The sequence below is a fragment of the Charadrius vociferus genome, unplaced genomic scaffold (genome assembly GCF_000708025.1).
Source record: "Charadrius vociferus isolate BGI_N301 unplaced genomic scaffold, ASM70802v2 scaffold179, whole genome shotgun sequence".
Lineage (NCBI taxonomy): Eukaryota > Metazoa > Chordata > Aves > Charadriiformes > Charadriidae > Charadrius > Charadrius vociferus.
The window spans coordinates 2,484,361-2,503,806 of NW_009650072.1; the positions used below are offsets into that span (position 1 = coordinate 2,484,361).

General features: G+C 42.5%; 1 protein-coding gene across 1 annotated transcript in view; it reads left to right on the forward strand.

Annotated features, from left to right (window-relative positions):
• The first annotated feature begins 382 nt into the window (after nt 1-382).
• IGSF22 (immunoglobulin superfamily, member 22) overlaps nt 383-19,446 on the forward strand; it is a 20,474-nt gene continuing 1,410 nt past the window's right edge. Inside the window, 10 exon segments of the mRNA XM_009892040.1 lie at nt 383-391; nt 858-1,149; nt 2,366-2,549; nt 2,551-2,660; nt 4,174-4,378; nt 9,156-9,234; nt 10,211-10,262; nt 10,265-10,282; nt 10,285-10,384; nt 11,287-11,579. Of these exon segments, the coding sequence (XP_009890342.1) occupies nt 383-391; nt 858-1,149; nt 2,366-2,549; nt 2,551-2,660; nt 4,174-4,378; nt 9,156-9,234; nt 10,211-10,262; nt 10,265-10,282; nt 10,285-10,384; nt 11,287-11,579 (1,342 nt within the window).

Below are 19,446 nucleotides of genomic sequence, written 5' to 3' on the forward strand. Positions count from 1 at the left end.
AAAAAAGTTGGAAAGCTTAGCTTCATGCTGTCAGCTTAGGCTGGAGGTGAATTTCAAAGTTAGGAACAGCCTTTCTTCATCCCCCTTGCTTCCCATGATGTCCAATTCACTAAACCACTTATGTCCTGAGGGCCTGTCCATTTTGTTATGAGGTCTCCCTGCCATTAAATACCTCCTTGGTGTTGGAAGTGCTCAGTCAACTATTATTCTGCAGTTTTTCTGTTCATGTGCTTCCACCACGACTTCTTTCCAGAGACATTTGTAACCATGAAGAGCATGTGTGTGGCATTCATGTTCTAATTGGGGATCCTGATGAAATCTGTGTTGTCCTGAATGGCGCAAAGGGGGAGGGAATATGGCTCAATGACAGCAAATAGGTAAAATGCCCATGGTATTGTCAGTATAATGAAAGGCTGCAAAACCCTAGTGGTAGGTTTTCTCCAAATAGCTACTGTAGGGCTTGGCCTGTTTTTGATAAAGGGCTTTTGACTAAGGACAAACGGATGGACAGATCAGACAAGAATGGATCTAATCTTTCCGAGTCTACTATAGCCTCAGTCTTACTAAGTTTTGGCTTTGAATCTTGGCTTTTTCAAAGTTTTCTTTCCCGGTCTCCTGTAAAGATGCTTTTACATTTTTCTCACCCATTTTCTCAGCCTGTAGACTTGCATTCTTTCCTACAAGGTTGGTTTCTCACCACCCACCCTTCTGCCTCTCCCAGGCTCTGATTTTCAGAGTAATCAGTAAATGTATACTTTGCATGCAAATGCACACCCTTCGTTACATGCCATGTGGCTCATCTATGCAGATGCACAGATCACTCTGTCCACATAACACTGAATTTGTTTTGTCCATAGATCACAGAGCATTTTACCAGAGTAGGAGCAAGGAATCCTGACCGCTTAGTCATCTTAGAGCAGGAAACTCTGATCAGAGGATTCAGGGACAGGGTTGGAGATGGTGTTTGTTGCAATGTGGGTTGTTTCCTGCCTCAGTCTTCTTGTCAGATTACTGACACGAAGAGGATCCGGGTAGTGAAGCAGGGAGCCATCCACAAACCTGTCATTGACAGAATGCGAGAGGAGCGTGAAGGGAGGTAGACATTCAGAGCCAAGGGGGCTGAGAGTGGAGCAACAATTGCCGTTGGAGGTAGCCACCCCATCTACTTACTGCTCTTTACTAGGTGTACACAAACACTTGCAGAATCTGTGCTTCACCAGGTCTCCTTACCTGGGCCTGCACCATTTTACAGGCTTATCTGTGTGCTTGAGCAAAACCTCTTCTTTCTGCTTCTTTGTTCCCCAAGGGGAGAAAATTGAACAGTTGTACTGGTTGATTATAAGTGACTAAGAATAGGTTTCTGTGTTTATAAATCAGTGATCAAGAATTTTGGCCTGAGCCTTTACTTCAAACACTGTTGTCATGAGCAACAAGAAAAACACCTTTTCTGAAATTATATATAGAAATATATAAATATGAGTATTACTCAGCTCTTGGCAGCCAGATGGCGCCAGATGGACTTGCAGACTTGTCTGCAGCACGGAAATAAGCCTCTTTCTGTCTGCTGAATCAAAGCAAAGTGGATAGATACCGCCACACGGAGAGTGGGACAAACGCAGCTGTAAGGATGCTATAGCTGCAGTACCGAATATTTATCATACCTGTGTTGCAGTAAAAACCCAACCACAGCAAAGCTTTGGAATAGGGAGCATTGGTTTTCCTGCATTCAAAAAAAATTTTTAATTACTTTTTATGACTTTCAGCACAAGATTGTAATTTCTAAACATACGTGTTATGTGACAAAAAATAAAAGGGAAAACAGGAAATATGTTTAGGAACCTGGTTATTTTTCTTTATTGTGTGCAGGTCATCCTTATCATTTTCCCATATTATTCTGTAACAAATGAGGGATCATTTTCTTTGCAAGCAGTACCTAACTTTGATTCTACTGTCTTTATCATGATCATAGAGATCCCAGTGTGGCCTTACAGCAAAAAGGGCTTCTTCTTTTGCCTTGCAAAACTTAGAAACTGCCTGGAATCAAATCTCCAGGCCCTCGGAAAGTGACGAGCTTTGGGGCTTGCTATTTCCCAGAGGTCCCTCTTTTTCTGCTGAGCTGAACAACTAAAGGAGGTCAGCCGGCTCCCTGTACAAGAAACAGAACTAAATTAACTGAATCAAAACACGCTGAAGATTTTGAGGGTCCCTGAAGACTTACACAAAATACAGGATTCTTATATTAAAAACATGAAGGAGTGTATGAAGGGCCCAGCTTTGGACCACCTTTTCCGGGAACTCGCAGACTCAGGGAAGATGTCAAGCTACATTTGCAGCTGCAGCTTTCAGATGTCTCTGTTCTTTCCAGATTCTCCTGTTATTGAAGAATCTGTCCTCGAGCTTTTTGCTGCAGACAGGGTTACTGTGAAGACTAAGCATACAGCAAACATCAAGGTGCCTTTCAAGGCAAAGCCAATGCCCAAAGTCACAAGGTTCAAAGATGGTATTGAGGTGACAGAGGAAGAGAAAGTGGTGATGGACAAAGCCAGTGACTGCGTTACGCACGATCAAAACCTGTGTGAGAGAAGACAGCCGAGCCATTATGCTGAATTTGAAAAATGACTGTCAGTCAGCTTCTGGCAATCCTTACCTCGACTTTGTTAGTAGATCCCAAATGAATCATTTTATAGCAGGACAATCACTGGTAGATATTGTTACAGACACTGTAATTCAGACTTTCTTTTTAAAAATCTTGCAGTGGAGCAGACTTTCTGAGTTATCAAATCAAGTGATTCAAGACAATTTAGTTTTGCTGTAATCTACACCGATTTACATCATGACAGTATATGACCCTCTAAATAACAACCCTCCATGTCACTCTGCTCAGCTGCTCACACTGCAGACAAACTAAAACCCCCACAGGGGAAAGCAGAATTCCTGTAACACATGGGGAAAATGCAAAATGAGATGGAAAGCACCCAAAGGCAATGGAGGAAAGCAGGTGACTCACTTCGTCATCAAAAGGGGGAAGGCTGGAAAAAAAATCGTGGATCAAGTAGGGCTGCTGGAGAGCAACTAGACCACATTTGCTACAGAGAAGGTGGAGGAAGGGAAAACCTACTAATTCAGAATATGTGCCATCAACTCTGAGGGCCTCATCAAGCCCATGGAAATAGGAGAAAATTTTGCTGGAGAGCCTATTAACCCGCTGTTTTTAACATGGTCTCACAGTCCTGCTTCCCATCATGTTTGTCTTCTTCCTCCCTGCAAGTCCCCAAAAGAACACCGTCCCCTGTGCTTCAGGGGACAAATTCCAAGGACAGAGCTTAGAAGCTGCTTTGTGCTTAGGCTGATAGCCAGGATCAAACAAATACCCAGGTCCTTTCACTGCAAGTGTTTGTGGACTTAGAAACCCCTCGACGTGGACTGGCCACAAGAGAGGACTGACTGACACACTGTTCCAGTGTCAGTTACGTAAGCTTCGTGGGATACAGCAGAAATGAAAAGTGGCTTTCTCTGGAAAATATTGTGGGGGAGGAGGGAAGATAGTTTAAAAGGGAATGCTTAAAAACATTTTGTTTTGTAGCCAAAAAAGAAAATATGTCAGCCAAAAACTAACTTGGTTAGAAAACACTGCTTAACTATCTTCTGGGAGTTATAGTTGGTAACCTCCTGTTCCCATTTTTCCTTTATGGACTGGGATCCCCAATGAAAGGGGATTTGCAGTCCCCTTTCCCCAAGGCCAGAATGTATCAGAAGATGCAGTGCAAACAGCAAGTCTGGCCTATTGAAACATTTCAGAGAAAAAATTACCAAATTGAAGTAAATGTATTGATTCTCACCTAAAACTTCCCATTTTTGTCCAAACTTCATGTGGATTAGGGAAGGCATTCCTGAGCTGCTCTGTAATGCATTGCAGAAAGAGCTCATTTTTGGAATAAGTGCAAGAATTGAAATGTTTCAACATTTGAAATGACAAAGGGAAGTAGATGGCAAAGAAATAATCTTTAGAAAAAGGTTTGTGGACATGAATAAACCTTAAGATACAAGTTACTATCCTTGACTTCTTGCCGTAGATACATACATATATATTTATACACACGCACAACACATACACACAACTTGGAGTCAATGAATTCTGATTGTACTGTGCTAATTTGATTTTCTTCTGTGTAGAGCCTTCGAGACAGGTGTCTCAGCCTCAAGTTGTAGATGTCAGGAAAGAAGATGTCACCATCACCTGGAACTTCCCAGCCCTGGATGGACGCTCTCCAGTGCAAGGTTACATCATAAAAAAAAAAAGGAAGAAAGGCAGCGATCTTTGTGTTCCAATCACCAAGGAGCCAGTCCAAGGTCAGACCAAGATTATTATCTGTTTTATGTAGGCAGAAAGAAAGTTAGATAAGCTTTGAATGCAAAGCTGAGTATTGATTAGTCAAGGAAAATGTCATCGTGGCATCTAGCAAGATACACATTTTGACATACGCTGTTCAAAGCGAGATTTTTCAGCCCTCAAATAGAAATCACTTGATACCCACGAGCAACGATGAGAGGGCAGAACACTCAGCACCTCTGAAAGTCACACCTATGGATTTGGCTGCCTAATTTCAAACACCTATATTTTACATTTCTCCCTGCCTAAATTTGACTGCTTTTCCTTGACTTAGACCAGAACTGAATTAAACAAGTGACTGATTTTGTTGTATCCATCAGATAGCAACCATATGATCCATGCTTAGCACAGCTTGTATAACACATGGGAGTGTTCCTATCAACAGCAGCATCTGACTAACGAGACTTTTGCTTTTCCTTTTCTGTTAATATTTTGGTTCTTTCTTGGATTCTTTCCTCTGTCTCATTCAAAATGTTGGACTTTCACATTAAGTTACAATCAATCACACTATCCAATAATATCCTCTTTAAAGCACCATTATTACTCATGGTAAAGAATGGAAACACTTAATAATGCAAATTACTTAATTGCTGAGGGTTTTTTTCAGGACTGAATGGAAGTTTAACCTTGTTTGAAGGCTAAGTTGTGAAAGGCTTGGCCACTCTGAGTTTGTTACCTCATGGGCAATCCCACTGAAGTCAGTGCAGCAAGACATGAAACTATTTTTCCCCAGCATGTATGATTATACCAGGCTATAGACCATAATCTAGTGGAAAGCAAATTATGCATTTTGCCTTTTATTGTATGCATCAAAATTCCATCTCCTCCTTAGAGAGAGAGATATTTAAATGAAGCAGACCACTGGAGAAGCGAAGGTTAGACCTAGTTAAGGGGCTCCCTGAACCCCTGAAATTTGTATTGTTCTCCAGTAGTTTGTGAGCTGAAATGTCTTCTTGGTTTATCTCAATCCAAAAGCAATTAAAAAAAAAACCCAACCAAAACCAGTGAGCACTTAAGAACATTTTTATGGGTGATTAGACAGTTGTATAATTGCAACATGTATGTCTCTAGGTACCAGATTCAAAATGGATGGTTTTCTGGTGGATACAGAATGAGTTCCATGTGATAGCTGTGAACCATGCAGGCCTTGGACTTCTCAGCATGCCCTCAACCTCTCATTGCAAAGGATCCCATCACTATGTTTCTTCCACTGTTTAATGTCTAGTTTTCCTAAACGTCTATATGATGATCAGATTTATGCATTTATGACAGAAGTCTGAAGGACTGTGGCAAATTCCAGGCTGGCTCAATGTAATGGACTTCATTGTGTTTACAGCTTAACTAAACATTAAGGAAGGCCCTAATACTGTTGGCTGTAAATGTAATTACATTGTAAATGCTTGAAAGTGTGATATTATTCACTTAAAATGTGGAACCATTAAAATAAGGACATAGTAAGAGATTCCCACCTTAAGCACTAGAAGTTGATAATGTTCATGTATAGGTATGACAAACAAAATAATTTCTCATACATGTTACTATGCTCCTTTCATCAGTCCCCCATCAACCCTTGTAAAAGAAGAGAAAGCTCTTGCGGAATTCATGGAAGTTTCTTACATTCTTTTATTTTGATACTGGATTTTTACTAGTGAAGAATCTGTGCCTAATTCTGGACTGATCAAAATCACAGGCAAACTCCAGGGGGTTACAGTAGCCTCAGAAATGCTGAAATCAGCAGATTTTATTTTGTGCCAGTTATTCTTACTCTATATGACCATATAACTAAAGCATTTTAAAAACTGTCAGAGGCCATCAATAAATAGCTTAAACTATCGATGGAATTTTGTAATAGATACAGGAGTGGGCCTTAATAGGTGCACATAATTTAGAAAAAAAAAAAAAAAAAAAAAAAACTGGCTGAGTGTGGAAGCCAGTATAGCTAAAAAACAAGAGAATTCTATGTAGTAGACAAGAGCCTTGAGGTTAAATAGTTACTCAGATGGGAAAGCATTCAGGTTCCTTTACATCAGAAGACAACACAAAAACAGTTTAAAGCCTGAAGCTATGATTCTTCTTCTATTTGAAAGCTTGCATTATTTCACATTAGGACTAGGAAAATATGTACTGTCCATATATACCGTATTCCTGATGACCCTGTGTGCTCATATGAGCGTTCTGTATAAAAGCCATTAGCATTAAGTTTGTCATGGCATGCTGCATGGGTTGACTTTTTAGGGGTTGGGATGGCAGGGGGAGGTCATTGCATTTTAGCTGATAATTTCATTTGATTAAAAACATACAGATATTTTTTAATGTCCCATCTTCTGCTCTTCTTATATATTATGGAGATCTAACTGGACTGCTGTAAGGTGGACTAAAGAGCAAAAAGCAAGATCTGTATTTTCAAAAATGACTGTTAATTAGAGGTACTGTAATCTTTGGCAACTGAACTTGAAGAACATTATCAGGATCTTGCAAGCCAGTATGCAAATTCACTAATCCAAGCAGTCCAGATAGCACCTGTCCACTCTACACAGGACTGTAAGAGAGATTTATCAAACAAGAAGAGACACCGGGCACTCAAAGCCATACACAACTGATTATAGGAAATGTATTGCAGAGCTCACCAGTTAGCTAGGAAGAGACAGAAGCAAATCTTTAATACTAGACACCTCTCCCAGATACATGTGTGGAGAATGAGTGGTGGACAGTGTTAGAAGAAGGTTCCCTTTCGTAGCGGAATTCAGATGGTCTCATGTCACATGTTGTGAGGATTTTCCTTAAATGGCCAGCCCGGGAACAGGGTCTACATGTATGCACCATTTTAGGAACTGCATTGTTTTGTTGGACAGAATTTGCTCTGTGTTTATTAAAGCTCCTTTTATCCTAAAACCTTGCAGGTTTGGCATCTTGAAATAGGAGGAGCTCTATATTCACATATGCAAACATAGGCCTGCAGGTACAGTAGTGTGTCACAGCTCTCCTGCTATCACTGAGCCTCCAGGATTGCTGCAAGTGGCGGATTTTTCCAACTGCAGCATTTCCTTAGCCTGGCAGGAGCAAGACCAGGAAGATGTGCTGTCAGGACGCATACTAGGCATGTGAGCTGAGAACATCAAGAAATGGACAAAACGCACCAAGATCCCTATCTCTAGTACCACTTACACCGTGGGAAGCTTGCAGGAGAGACAAATACTACCTCTGAAGCCAAGCTGTGAATGAAGCTGGTATGGGAGAAGCAGTGGAGTTACAGGAAGGAATTCTAGCAATCCCACCTTCAGGTAAGACCTGCAGTATACATCCAGCTGGAACTCCCATCTATCATCTGTTACTTCTGTTTTTAAAGTATACCTCATTTTGTAAAGGGTTACCAAATGAATCTTGCACGTTTAGCATCACAGCTCTGCTTCTTTTTGCTGAGTTTTCAGAGGTGCTGAGAAAAGATGGACAATAGCACAAGCTGTGCAGTCCTTGAGTCAAATTAAAATAATTCTGCCATTCTTCTTGCTGAGCCGTCCCCTGAATGTGTATGTCAGGTATAATGGCAGTTGTTTCTTCCACCATCTGACCTCTCACATCAAATCTCAAACGTTGAAGATTCTCTACTACCTGTCATGGATACTGTAGTCTGACTGTGGGTTAGGAGGGTAGGTACTACAGCTAGTAAACCATCATGTTGAAATGCCCATTTTTTTGTAAATATGGTGGTACTGAGACAGGTTTATAACTCTTTTGGGCGCTTGTTGGAATGGGATGAACAGTCAGGTGCCAGCATGCTAAAGTTGAAATAATATTATTGGACGTCATGCTCCAAAGACACTAATTATGTTTTGAGAATGGAAATATCATGACCTGCCATGAAATCCCTAGATAGTTTACTATTTGAGGTAGCAAAGTATTTGAATCTTTATTGGTTAGGACTTACAGTTGCTTAATTATTAATTAGGAAATTCAAACTTTTTATGTCTAAGATACTCCCAGGTAAAAAAGCATGGTGCTGACTGCCCTCAGTAGCAGTAATACTAGCAAGAAAAGGTGCATGATTAGAGTGATGTCATTAGATGCATGAAGAGTCACATTATATAGCACTGATTCCTATAGAGGGACATTTAGGCTTGACTGAGGAAGTCTCAGAAGACAACATCCAGGTGACCAATACAATAAATGTTTGTTTCCCTTTTTGGAACTACACAATTAGTCCGTACAGCACAGCTTTGTGACCGCATCTCCAAATAGAGAAACCCCCAAATATCTCAAAGAGACTGCAGGCTCCAGACAAACTTCTTTGGTGTCAAATAGCAACCTGCAGTACCATACTGAAGAGTATGAGAAGTCCTATAAGAAACAGACAATATACAAAATTGGTTGTGGCAGAAGGTGGACAGTAAAATCATCTAATGAGGCATTAAAGCTGCCTCTTCTTTTTCTTTGTTCTCATTCACATTTTACATGAACTATTTTTAAATGTTTCTGTCCCACCTTCCTTACCTGAAATTGTCCTGAATAGATGATCATCACTAAGCTGTTGAAGGCATTAATGTTTCTTTTGTGGTGGTACAGGTATTAGGAAAAGAGCTGGCAACATTGCAACCTGTACACTAGCTGTCTTCTGCTGAAACAGTTTGGAGGTTTCTTCTTCCAGTCTGTCATTCACTTCTCCAGGCATGACTCAACAGACTGAAGAATGGCTTTATTTTTCTGTTCCATCTCTCACTCTTAATTTTTAATTTTCTCTCCCTCTGTTTTTCTTTTATCCCTCCCATAGATTTGATCTGACTGTGAGGCTGAAGAGCCACATGGTGGTTTGTGCTGGGACAGCACCATGCATTCATACATCTTTCCCTGTTACAGGAGAAATCCTGCAATTAGAGTTTTCTTGGACATCTGGTGAAATGCAGCTGGCAGGGCTATGGAGGCTGTAGCTGTCCTTTGGCCTTTATCACATGAGCTGTCACTTGGGTTTCAAAGAAGTTGACTATTTGAGAAAACTCATGTGGTGCTTCAGGTTCATGAAGTCCTGCATAACAGCTCACTATTTTTATGGTTAGTCTTTTTACAAGCCTCCCTGTGGTGGCTAGGGTAGAGGGGCATCTGCACACGCAAGTTTGTCAGCTGCGCAATCCAGCCGTCTGCAGCTGGAGCAACAGTGTTCAGCAAACCATAAAACATTGGGGAAGCTCTCTGATTCATCACAAGAAGCAGAATTTTTCAAGCATGCAACTACAGTTCACACTAACTGACGTGAAATCATTCTTGATTAAGCCTTGAGTGACCCAGGGGAGTGAACAGGTTGTAAAGACAACGCTTGAGGTCCCAACGCTGTCCTTTCTGAGGTACAATTTCTATTAACATGGATGTTAAGCTCATTTCTGTAGAGGCTAAGGGCAACTTCTGTGCTTTCCTTTTTTTTAAGACTAGACTTCTGCACGAACTGAGGCTCTACAGTACCTTGCAGAATCAGCCCCAGCCTAAGAATGTATCTCTCGGTCTAAATTGTACAAGTTTATCTGTATCACACCAGCTGTTTTCCCTCAGCTTTCAAGATGGCCAAACTAATGAACTGTAGCATAAGGTTTATGTGGCATCTCCCAAGCCAAGCAAGTTCTGTGCACTTTGCTGAGGACAAAGCCTGCCATTGCCTTTACAGCTTGTAGAAATCTCTGAGATTGCTGTCCTTGAAATACTTTTCTATCAGGCTGATCATGTACAAGTGGCTCCTGTAGACACAGATATCCCTTCTGTTCTCAAATATGTGGTTTGCTTCTATTGCCACCCAGGTCAGGAAGCAGAACAGTATAGCTGCACGTTTCTCTTGGCCAGGGCTCCCCACCAACACCAGTGACGTGGCAAAAAGAAGGCATATCAACAAGAGGGATGGCAAGAACCATTCCCAGGCCTTATCCACAGCACCAAGTGATTTGTTTCTGACCTGTACCAGATCATCCTCAAAAATAGTTATGGAGAAGCCCTTTACAACATTCAAATGCAATTTGCAGGGACAGTAGAGAGCAAACTTGAGCACCTCGGTCACCTTTGGGTATCGACAGGGACTATTCCTCTGCTGATGGAAATTTCACACAATTTCTGCATCAATACTAGAGTTGGGAAGGTTCTTTTTTTTCCTTGAAAAAAGACAAACAATCCAAATCATACATACCCCTTATCCAAAAAATGCCATAGGAGTGATCCAAACTGTAATGTTTCCACTCAAGAGGCAAAAGACTCCCTGGTCAGAAAGGATTTTCCTACCTCTTGTCACTGTGTTTCCGAAGTCACACCTTTGTGCAAGCTCAGAGACAGTTAGCTGAGCCAAGCAGGGGAGCAGCATGGCTCAGAGCTGAGGGATAAGGAAGGTATTGCTGGGGCATCGCTCACTCCATCCAAAGTGGAGGGAAAGGGTGAAGCTGTTACTGCTCCAGACATCCCCAAATGCTGCCTTGTTTTTCATGCCATTATTTGATTAGGCAAATCCCCATAACAGCACTAACACAACAGTGTCCCCTCAGCAGTCTGGTGACATCATTTCTGTTGCAAGTGGGTCTATGACAGCCAAGTGGAAGCAGGCTGCCTTGCTTCCTAGAGAGACTCCTATTACTATAATGATCTGCTGGGGGTTAGGGCCCTCTGCAGTGTATGTTGTACTTGTCATCTCTTCAGAGAGTGCTGTTTAAAACTAACCGCACTAACAGTTTAAAACTATTTTTTCATCAGAAGGGAATTACACACACAGAGCAAATTGGTTCTCAGGTTCCTCAGGGTAGAAAAAAATCAAGGAAAGAAGTACTTTCCTAGACACATAGGGACTTTACGAGGGAGGAGCTGAGGTGAAAAATTTTGCCCCAGTAAAGGACAGAGGGAGGGTCCCAAACAATACTTAAATGTGCTCATTAATTCTTAGATTTCTCCGGACAACCCACTAATCTGAAACTGGTTGAGGAAGTCCCAAACACTGTGACCCTAAATGACAGCTCAAATGTAGAAGACAACTACTAGACTTATTATGGTGTCCTGAAATGTGATGTCAGTACCGCCACGTCGTTCAGAGCCATAGAGAATGTCTACAGCAATAAGTACACTGTCACAGGCCCGCTCCCAGGGAGGAAATACTTCTGAGTCATTGCCTGCAATGACACTGGGGACACTGACCCTCTGGATTCACAGGAGCAGCAGTACATCTCCAAAGACAGAGGTAAGCACAAAAACTTGTGATGCCGCTGGAGGAAGATGGGTGCTCTGGTATGCAAAACTGTGGACTAAGGTTAGGCTCCCTCTGTGGCCTTGGGTATATCACTAACCTGTTTGGCACCTCAGGTCCCCACCTGGGGAATAGACACAAGAATACCTTCTGTCCTACCCCATGCCTTTGATGGCAATCTCTTCAGGACCAGGCTTCTTTTTACTACATATATGTGTAGCACATTACATAGCAGTTCATACAGATGCTCTTTAAATTAAAATTCAAGACAGTAGGGGCCATCCATGCACAGGGAGGGTGATATTATCGTGTCTTGATGTAACAAAAGATTGGTGTTTACAAGTCATTTTTCTTGTAGCATGTTTCCAGTCTGACTGGGTTTTGTTTCCTAAATGAAAAGCAAAAATTCTGTCACATGTAGGAGACTGTGTGACAGTTTTTCTGGGCCAGAAGCTATTAAGTTGTCCCTAAAACCACATGAAATTAAACACTCGGAAGTCATCCCATCAGGTAAACACCTTCTCTTTTGTTCAGTTGCTCCCTGCTCAGACCTAATCAGTAATAACAATATCTCATTAGCAGTTCCTCCCAAACAAAACTGAATGTGCCCCAGCTCATCAAATCAAAATAGTAAGTGATTCTTCTGCCCAGTCTGGGGCAAAGCAGAATACAGTTACTCTAAATAGTGAGATACAAGCCAATTTTTTTTTTTTTTTGCTTTGGCCTATGCCTGTTGTAATAAACAATATAGTAATATAAAACAAAATCTATATTAACATATATTACCAGACTATGCATATATTTCTTCAGAAGCCTATCCACATGCTGCTACAAGTCTTCTAATCCCATTATGAGGAATGAACAATACATTAAAATAAGAGCATGATGCACTAAAATGAGTAATCAAGTGTCACACTGCATATTTGTATTTAACAATCAGCCTTCCTTGATCAATTTAACTAGACCATAGGTATGTTACTTCAGTTATACGTGCAGCTGAGAAAGAGCACTTTCAGTTATGTGGCTGTAGTTGTATTCTTGTATGGAAATACTCTAGGCCTGGATCTTACGGAGTCTAAAATAACTACAGTAACTTCTGTGTATGTAGGTGAGTAGTATAAAAAAGTAGTAAATGGAGGAAAAGCTAGGTTGGTTGTGCCTTGCAAGTACATTCCTTTGATAACAGCCTGCCTGTCTTCAGGCAGGACAACAGGACACCAGCAGATGTGAACTGTTTTCTTATTCTTCATTATAAATGGTAAGTCACAAAGTTATTTGTGCAAACCTGAGCGATGGTAGAAAAACTCTTAAGGATAAGGAGGAGATACAGCTGTTTTCTGAGAGTGTCATCTCATAGGACAATTTTGCCATACAGTGTTACTTTTAGGACCCAGGGAATTTGCCTGATGGGACCCCATGCTAATGCAAAAGGAGATAATAAAGACTTCAAGAAATGTGTATAAATACAGGCTGAAAATGGAAGACTTACAGTGGACAATGGAAATTAAATTGCACATGCAGTTCCCCTTGATTCCCCCAGAGCATTCTGTAGACTATTAGTGCCTCAGAGCAGTGCCAGCAAAGCAATATACCTTTCTTTACAAGATCACCTGCTTTGGTTTATAATTGGTTGTAATTTAATCATGCATTTCTAAAGTGCCTTGGGAGCTAAATATCCAAAAGCACTTTACAGTTTAACAGCATTAGTGAGAGAAGGCATCGATATATCCCCATGGAGCAAAAACCTGACACCTTATTTACAGATCAAGAAACAAAGAAATTAATTGTTTGCTTACAGTTGCATAGAAGATTATTGGGAGAATGAGATTTCTGATGCCTTCCTCTCTTGCTTTTCAGTTTGCATTTGTTTACATGTGAGATAGGTATGCTGGTCAGATGATGAGGGTAACATGGTGTATTGTTCATTTTTCCTCCTCCCCAAGTTTTCCCTGGCTCAGGTCATGAAATGTCATACCCAAGCTCGTTGGATTTGTGCTTGTGCAGGAGAAGACTCTGTCTTGATGGTGCTGGCTCTGTCTTTGCATGTTTGTATTTGCAACAGACAGTGCACTGTGAAGCAGTCCATAGTCACTCTGTCCTCAGCAGAGTGTTTTGACTTCAAGATGAAGGAGCATCCCAGGAAGGACTGTGCTTCCTATTTCATCGCCCCACTGAAGGACCACAGCATGAGTAATGGCAATGACTGCACCATGAGCTGTGCTTTCACCAACAACCCCCACCCAACAGTGACCCTGTACAAGGGTAATATTATTATCACATCCAAGTCTAAGTTGTGCTTCTGCTAACAAGTAGCATCTGTCTGCTTATGATCCCTACAACTTGCAGCTGCAAGCTGATCATCTGTGGTAAGTCAGTTTGCAGCCACTGTTATTTGTTGGGGATGATTCCCTACAGGTTGAATAACCATAGATTTAATGTCTCCAAGTATGGTTTACACCCTGCAATTTTCCAGGGCAAGTGCACTTACTGGGACTGGCACTGAGGATCACACTTCTCTAGTCCAGTTTGGCTCCCATCCTTGTCCCACAGAGGAAGAGATTGCTCAGTTTGCAGCTGGAGCTGCAAGGGCCACATTGTAAGAACTTACCTTCATATCCAAAAGCAGCTTAACTCTGATTTTGTCTTTCTCTGAAGTCACTGAGATTTGCCTTCAGTTGCTTGAAGGTAGTAGTGGGTCCCTTAAAATGGCTTATTTTGGTTAGCAGGTCTAATGAATTCCCTAGATGGCTCAAAAGCAAATATGGCTATTTCTCTTCCCTAACCAGGCTTGCCCTGCACCAGTGGCATACTTTGCACCAGTTGACTGCTTGGAGGAGCTTTCTGCCAACAGTTTTGTGCTTTTTTTGCAGATACCACAGACACTGCACTGGGTGGATCTGTTTTCTTCCATTGTGAAATGGCAGGATTTTGCCAGCATTGTATGAAAGCTAGTAAAAATTTCCAAGACACAAAAAGGAAGAAAACCAGACATTTCATATTGCCCTCTCTCTGTTTTTTTTCATGCTGGAAGTACCCAGTGAAGCTTTAATTCAGGTTGTAATACACAGCTTGGTTCTAACTGGCTCAAATTGGTCCTGGGAGACTGAACACTTCCAGGACCATGGAGTGAAGTTTTACGAACAGTAACCCATGACCCACATGTGGTTTCCCCATGTCACCATGCTCAAACTTAGAGCTTGCAGAGTGGTCTTACAATATGTACACCAGTACCTTGAAACAGCTGTCCTGTGAGTTTCATCAGCCCCTGGTAAGCTCACCCTGCTTATGATTGATTAACTAGGGAGCCTTCAAGGTTAAACATTTGAGAGCAAGAATTCTCCATCCTTTTGTCTGCCATGACAGTGAAGTATGTTTCCCCCATTCTCCCTTTCAAGAGAAAGGCCCTGGTGCCTCAAGACCTGTGAGTGTTCTCTTAAAGGGAACAAGACACAGACACTGCCAGGCACAGCTTGAAATGAAACTGATACAGCACCAATAACGAGGGACTATATTTGGAAAGATCTTTTAAGGTTATTTTTGTCTGTGATCATTGCTTCTGGACAGCCCGCTGACAGCTGCTGAGCTCCCCCCAGGGTTTGGTTCTCTCTGCTAATGTGGAAGTAGCTCAGTGTGGGTCAGTGGAGGGAAAGGATGTGCACGCTGGGTTTCCTGCTCTGATTTTCAAGCAAACTCCTCTGTCTTTGTGTGTAGGATACATGCAACGCTTCTTTCACTGAAGCCAGCCAGTGCCCACCTAAAAGACTGTAAGCGGTTCTTTACCAGTTTTTAAGAATTCATGGTGTTACTGGGTCTCCCACTTCCCGCACTGCCTAATACACTTCTCCCTGAAGCCACAGTTTCAAGCCACAGCTGGAGGACAGTTTCCTAGTCCCTAAAATCAGTGGGAGCTTTTCCTGGCCTGGCATCACTGCCAGCCAGGCTGATGCAAGAGGAGCCCTGGCAGCACTGCTCAGCTAGGTTCGGGGAGGGCAAGCAGGCCTGAGGGCCACAAGAACAGCTTTCCATCCCCTCAGAGATCTGATTGCTGGGTAGGACTTACCTTCTGCCTTCCCACACAGAGCTTGTTGAGGTAAGGACTGTTGCAATAGGAACATACCTCTTCAAAGTTATGCAAAGCAACCTGTTTACAAGCAGAGCTGTCTAAGGAACAAGGCTTGCAAAACCACTGTGTGGGTGGGTACTAATTTATATTCAGATTCCTTAATGGGAGCCTAATTCTGAAGCCTCCGCAGGCTCCTCCTTACCTTGCCTAGGCAGTCTCTCAGGAGGGTCTCTGCTGTTGGGGCTATTTCCAGTTTCCAGGTGGGAAAGCGGAGTTGGAATAAGAGACTGTAAAACTGACGTTAGGAGATAAGGAATTAACTTCAAATTGAGCTTAACTGCAGGTTTATTTTAGACCTCAGGAACTGTATTTTTGCTGATTTTAGTTCTGGAATAGGGGTAGTTACTGCCTGGAGTCAGGTGCTGTAGGCCGGAGAACGTTGTACCTCCTGTGAAAGCTCTCTTTGTTAGGCCGGGAGCTCCTTCAGAGCTTCAAAGACTCTTCCTTCAGGACTTCAAAGACTTTCTTTAGGGACTTTTTTAGAGACTTTCAATGGTCTTTACCTAGTGACAGACAGTTGAAGGGTAAAAGGAGTAAGGAGTGATGAGCAAATAGCTGTGCAGGAGTCTCAGTTGCTGATTTCTATGCCAATTGCATGGGAGCAATGTTTCTCAAATACCTGCCTCCGCTCCTCTTAACATATGCTTTTTTGTCTCTCCCCTTTATGGAAGGATGCTTGCATTCTTCTGCTTCTGTTTTCAGTTCTAGCCTTTTTCTTAATATTTGCAAAATCAAATAGGGCATTACTCCACCTCTGTGACACACAGCAGCATTTTCCCTGCAGTTGTAGCACAGAAGGGGCGAGTATCATTTTTCTTAGGCTGGGAGGCGGCAGGTTGCAGAGAACACAAAGCCTGTTAGACCCAAAGTGAATTATTTGGAACAGTGATGAACTCAACAAAGGGAAATGAGAATGAAAATGAGAACTCAACTTCAAACTGTTCACTTCCTATGAAAACTGTGACCAGATAACATTATCCTTTATACAGTGGAAAGCTTTATAAAGCTTTTTAGCCAGAACATTGTGAGACTTGCACTCAAAATGTAGGGTTGGTTGCAGTAATTATTGCACTTACTCCTTTTTTATTTTTTTTTTCTTAAGAAAAAGATAAAGCCTCCTGGACACAGTGACAGAAACTTTGCGGAAGTCAAAACAAAGATGTAATTAGTGGAACTAGCTCTGGCTGGTCCAGCATGCACAACAGCGTTGCTGTGGCTGTGTAGTTTGTCTTTAGGTGGCTCAAAATGCAACTGCCCTTGGCTTCTGTAATGGTTGGTTAAACCAGGTGGTAGAGTGGGGCTTCTGCTCAGGAGGGATGCTTCTGATGTTTCCGTCTTCCTTCCCTCTGGAAGGAAGGGAAACAGCAGGGTGAATGTTAAAGGTGATGTTTCTAATACCATCTGCTAATGTATCTTAATGGTAATAAAGAAGCCAAAGATTGCAGTTCTCTTTTCTAGATATCAGTTTGCTTCCGCACTGGTCAGTGAGAATTCTGTTTCTAAGTTCAAGAGGAGACTTGGGTTCTGTCTCCATGTCCCCAGATAGCCCAGCAGGACCTCCATGATGTCAGACTTCATTATGTCAGACTGTATATAAACAGAGTAAGCCATAAATCTGAAGCACTTAAATCCTTGCAATACCAAGGAAGTAAATACAGTCTGCAGCGAGTCACTTTGTGAAGGAGCTGGCTGTAGAAGGTAAAACTTGAGATCCAGAAGGGTCCAGGAACTTCCCTGCTGGTGGTCAAGACTAGATAAGGAATTACAGAATATCTGAATAATTGAAGGATCAACAGATTGACAGATAGATAAATACACATATATATACATTGGTGCTGGCTCTTTTAAGTTAGAGTGAGTACTTCCAGGCGCCAGCTGTGGAATAAAAGTAGCCAAACACATGCTCAGTCTGAGAATATTTTGCTACCCTTGTTCCATCTGGAGCTAGGAAGGAGGTGTGAGGAAACAGGATGCTCCTCCTAGCGGGCCTCTAAGTTTTTAAAGGAATTCTGAAGGACCAAATTAAAGAAAGAGAAAAGAAGCACCCGCTTTTGCCTGCCGTTAACCCCTTCAAGCTGCTTTAAAAATAACTTGGTAGTATTTCTGCCTGGTACTGATTCATTCTCACATCAGGAATCACTCCACTTCAGAAAAGGAGTATGAAGAAGTCTGTGTTAAGCCTGTGGGCGGATCCATTTAATTGACTGGGAGCAGTTACACACTCTGTGTTTCTATGCTATAAATCCTTGAAACCTGTTCCACTGGTGACAGATGGCCTGGTTCAGGAAACCAAATATCTGTGCCACTGCATCAAACAGCTGAAGAAACTGGCATTAGATCCCCAATCAGAGAAAAATGTCCATACTACCCTACTTTTTCCTCCTGGAAATTTTTGCTGGGGCAGGGGGGAAGAGAGACCTGGCCATTTGTCTGGGATTTCTGGGCAGCGAACAACTTTCCCAGAGCAATCCTTTGCAGCAAGCTGCCTTCTCCCTGAAAGTGTGGACAAATAGTCGTTGTACGTGGGACTGGCTGTAGCAGCAAGGGGCAAGCGTGGTTCAGGACTCTGCATCCCAGGGCACCCGGGACGTGTTGTAACATGGGCCAGGCGCCATCACTGCAGTGGTGCCTGGTAAGTTTATGTTGGATGTGCTCTGTGGGGTGCCCGTGGCTCTGTTTCAGGGTTCCCCAGACAGGAATACTGTAGCCAGCTGTGACAGTGTCAGTCTGCTTCAGTGGGGCGCTGGGTAGCTCCAGGGCAGAGCTACACGACTGATGGGCATAACAGTGGCAGAAAACTGCCTGCTGCAGAGGTTCCGTTGGCTACGTACTCCATGCTGAAACTGTCACAGAAACAGAAAATGAACAAGGAGACATTGTATCTGCACAGTAAAAATACCCAGTAAATTAATATTTTTAATTGCTGTTACACACAGAAGAAATGAGAAAAAAAAATACATTCCAAACAAAGAATTAAAATAGTAAAGTCAGCATAAAAATGTGTTAAGAAAAGATCCCAGATGAAGTGGCCATACTGCATGTGGTGACCTTTACAATCACGGTAAAGGAAGTAAGTGCTAGAGACTTTCAGATGTGGCAAAATGCTTGACTCCCCCGGGGGAGAGCAGCTGCTTCAGTCACATCTTTCAGTGCACTCTGCCTGGAATGCGTGGGAGAGGGGCTGGAGTGAAAGGCTCACATGGGTACAAGACATGGAGATTAGTGTTCAGGACAGACCAGCCAGTCTGCAGCCTCGGCCAGGCAGAACTACCGCTTACCCAATGGAATTTGCTTTTTCCTTCCCTGGTTTCTTTTTTTGTTTGTTTTCTAGTTTTTGAAGTTTTATTTCACAAAGCGTGAGGTTCTGCTGGCCTGACCCTGCCAGCACTGTAGGCCTGGAGCATGCCTCCCCAGGTGAATTGGGAGCAAGGCCTAGTCCGGCAGGAGCCTGCACAAGCAAGGTCTAGATCCGTGTGTTTGTACTGATTCAGCACCGTCGCCCAATGGGCTGGCTTTGGTTTCTTGCTTTTTTCTGTCAGGAAAAGGTTTCTTTTATTTCCAGATGCTCTTTCTGTCTTCTGACTGATCCGAACTGACCCAGTCGTGCTCCCACTGCAGTCTTGGTGGCTCGGCCCCTGCATCCCTCTTATATGAGACTGGCCTTGTGCTTCAGCCTCACTGTTGAGCCATCACACCACTCCAGTAGCTTATCCTACAGCAGTGTAGTGTCACCACAGA